General features: G+C 54.6%; 1 protein-coding gene across 1 annotated transcript in view; it reads left to right on the top strand.

The window, feature by feature from the left end:
* CASP9 (caspase 9) overlaps positions 1-1,674 on the top strand; it is a 10,487-nt gene extending 8,813 nt beyond the window's left edge. Inside the window, exons 9-11 of the mRNA XM_035901914.1 lie at positions 685-712; positions 797-811; positions 1,169-1,674. Of these exons, the coding sequence (XP_035757807.1) occupies positions 685-712; positions 797-811; positions 1,169-1,261 (136 nt within the window). The 3' untranslated portion in view covers positions 1,262-1,674. The remainder of the gene's footprint in view (positions 1-684; positions 713-796; positions 812-1,168) is intronic.
* The last annotated feature ends 587 nt before the right edge of the window (positions 1,675-2,261 follow it).

Below are 2,261 nucleotides of genomic sequence, written 5' to 3'. Positions count from 1 at the left end.
CCCGCTTTTTGTAGTCACGATGAGGGAAATAGTCAGAGCTGCAATCAGTTGGGGCACGGAGGCCTATGCTTAAAAAAGGAACAACGATATCGAGCATTCGGTTTACAGACTGGCTAATTGGAGGTACTGTGCAGAGGTCTAATTATGAAGCAAGCGCCTGGCCTTCATCTGCCAAAACTCACCCTGAGGTTGCTCTAGAGAGGGGTAATCCTGAAGCTGCAGGCTTTAATCTTGGCCAAGGGAATTGCTAGGAAATTGCTAAAAAATGGCCTCGCTCGTCCCGTCCTCAAAAGTCTGAGCCAATGGGACTCGGGATACCATCGTACGTGTGCCGCCGTGAATCCAGGCAGATCGCACCCTCGAGGAGGGCCCGCCGGCTCTCTTATGCCTGGAGATCTCCATGGGTGCTCACTCTGGGTTTTGCGTCTTCTGGAGCTCCTGTGACACAGCAGTAAGTCTCGAGGAGCATCTCGCCCTCAGGGAGACGGTGCCAGACGTTTGCGTTCACGCGTCCTGGTGAGCGAGGAGCGCGACGTGCCGGGAACGTGGAACCGGTGCGGCTAATGAACGGTTTCCCTTGCATGCCCTGTTGACTGGAGAGGCTTGCCAAAGATTGGGATGAGCGTAGGTACTTCCAGACACCTTTACTGTTCTCCGTGAGTGGGAGACAAGTCTTCTGCAGAGGTGGTGGGGGAGAGAAGAGGACCTACTTGTTTGTTGTTGTTTTTCCGATGTCGCGGCGCTTCTTTGGCACGTGGTGGCGTGGCAGCTATCGATTTCAAGGGAGTAGCGGGAGACCCTCTCTCTGCTGGTCAGCATTCAGTGCCAGGAAAGTGACCATGGGGAGATGATGGGCCTGTCTGGAAGAAAAATGGGTGGAAAGGGAATTCGCTTTTAAGTAAACACCCTACGGGAAAGAGGGAGCTGTGGCTCACGCCAAGAAGCACCCGCCAGAGCCAGTGGTGGCTGGTACAGCCGGGATTTTGTGAAAGGTTGCGTTCCCTCGAGTCCCTTTTGGTTTTGCTGGTGAAAATGTCTCATTTTAGGACACCTGCCTGCCGCGTCCCGTCCCATGGTCCCATTCGTGCTTCCCACGAGAGGTCGCACCCGGACGTGTGAGCTGGAAAAGCGTCCCGTTCCTCCTTGACCGCTCTCTTTCTGTTCTCAGGTGGCAAACGCTGTGTCTGCCAAGGGGAGGTACAAGCAGATGCCGGGCTGGTTCAACTTTCTCCGTAAAAAATTCTTCTTCATGTGCAAATGACGTGTGGGCTCCGAGGTCCCTGCCAAGTGTGAGAGTTACCTCCCCGTGGCCGGATGAAATCTGCGCCCGCCGTGACTCAGTGTTGATGCTCCCGGAGGCTTTTTTCTGTCTGTCAAGATGTTTGTCTTGAGAAATGTAATCTGTGAACGCCGTCCTTGCTGTGAAATAGAGATGGAGATGGACACCGAGTTGCCGGGGCATGTGCCGGCCCCGAGCCTCCGTGCTCGCGAAGGAGAGGGCCTCTAGCGCGCCGCACCGTGGCCGCACTCAGCCTCTGAGTATTGTTTTTTGGTGATCGCAATGTTTGTGTCCTTCGCTGCCCTGGATGGCGATTGATGGAATCAAGGTCTGGCGCTTAAGTGGAACAGAATGATTTTTGCAATCGATATTTCTCCTTTTCAATAAAGCACGATGAAAAAGGAAAAAAAACCCTTTTGCGCTGTAGTCCCTCATCTGTTCTGTCTCGTGAATGCCATTTCAGCACCTCCCAAAGGCCTCTCTGGAACGGGAAGAGTGAGAAAAACCTTGCTTGAGTAGGTTTTTTAGCCTCCTACTGTTACTGGTAGCGTAACGCAGCCGTGCCAGCGTACGGAGACAGCAGTTCGCGTCCTTTCGAGGAGTTGATCGGACGCTAAGTGGGAGTTACGGCAGGAAACCCATGAGGATTCCTTCCCATATCAGAGTTAAAGCACTCGCCCCAATGAGCTGCTCGCGGTGACGGTTTTGGGTCAGAAATGCTGGATCTATGTGGGATTTTGGGAGGAAAGCATCCTTGGAGAACGAGGAGCTGCCCTCGGGAGGTGCAGCTGCCTTAGGGTAGGTGGGGAAGGGAAGCATGGGCGAGCTGCGGCGCGGAGCCGGGACAGGAGGCCTGCCTCAGCCCATCTTCATCGCACAGAACGTTTTACGCTCTTGGGGAAACCACGTGAGGGTTTTGGCACCGCAAGGGCAAATCGCGCTGCACCCCTTCACTGCTGGGGTGGTGGGGTGTGAGGAATGC

This window comes from Egretta garzetta, unplaced genomic scaffold (assembly GCF_000687185.1).
Source record: "Egretta garzetta isolate BGI_Z169 unplaced genomic scaffold, ASM68718v1 scaffold69, whole genome shotgun sequence".
NCBI classification, from domain to species: domain Eukaryota; kingdom Metazoa; phylum Chordata; class Aves; order Pelecaniformes; family Ardeidae; genus Egretta; species Egretta garzetta.
The sequence above is the reverse complement of the archived record's forward strand: the minus strand, read 5'-3'. Positions and strand labels throughout refer to the sequence as shown.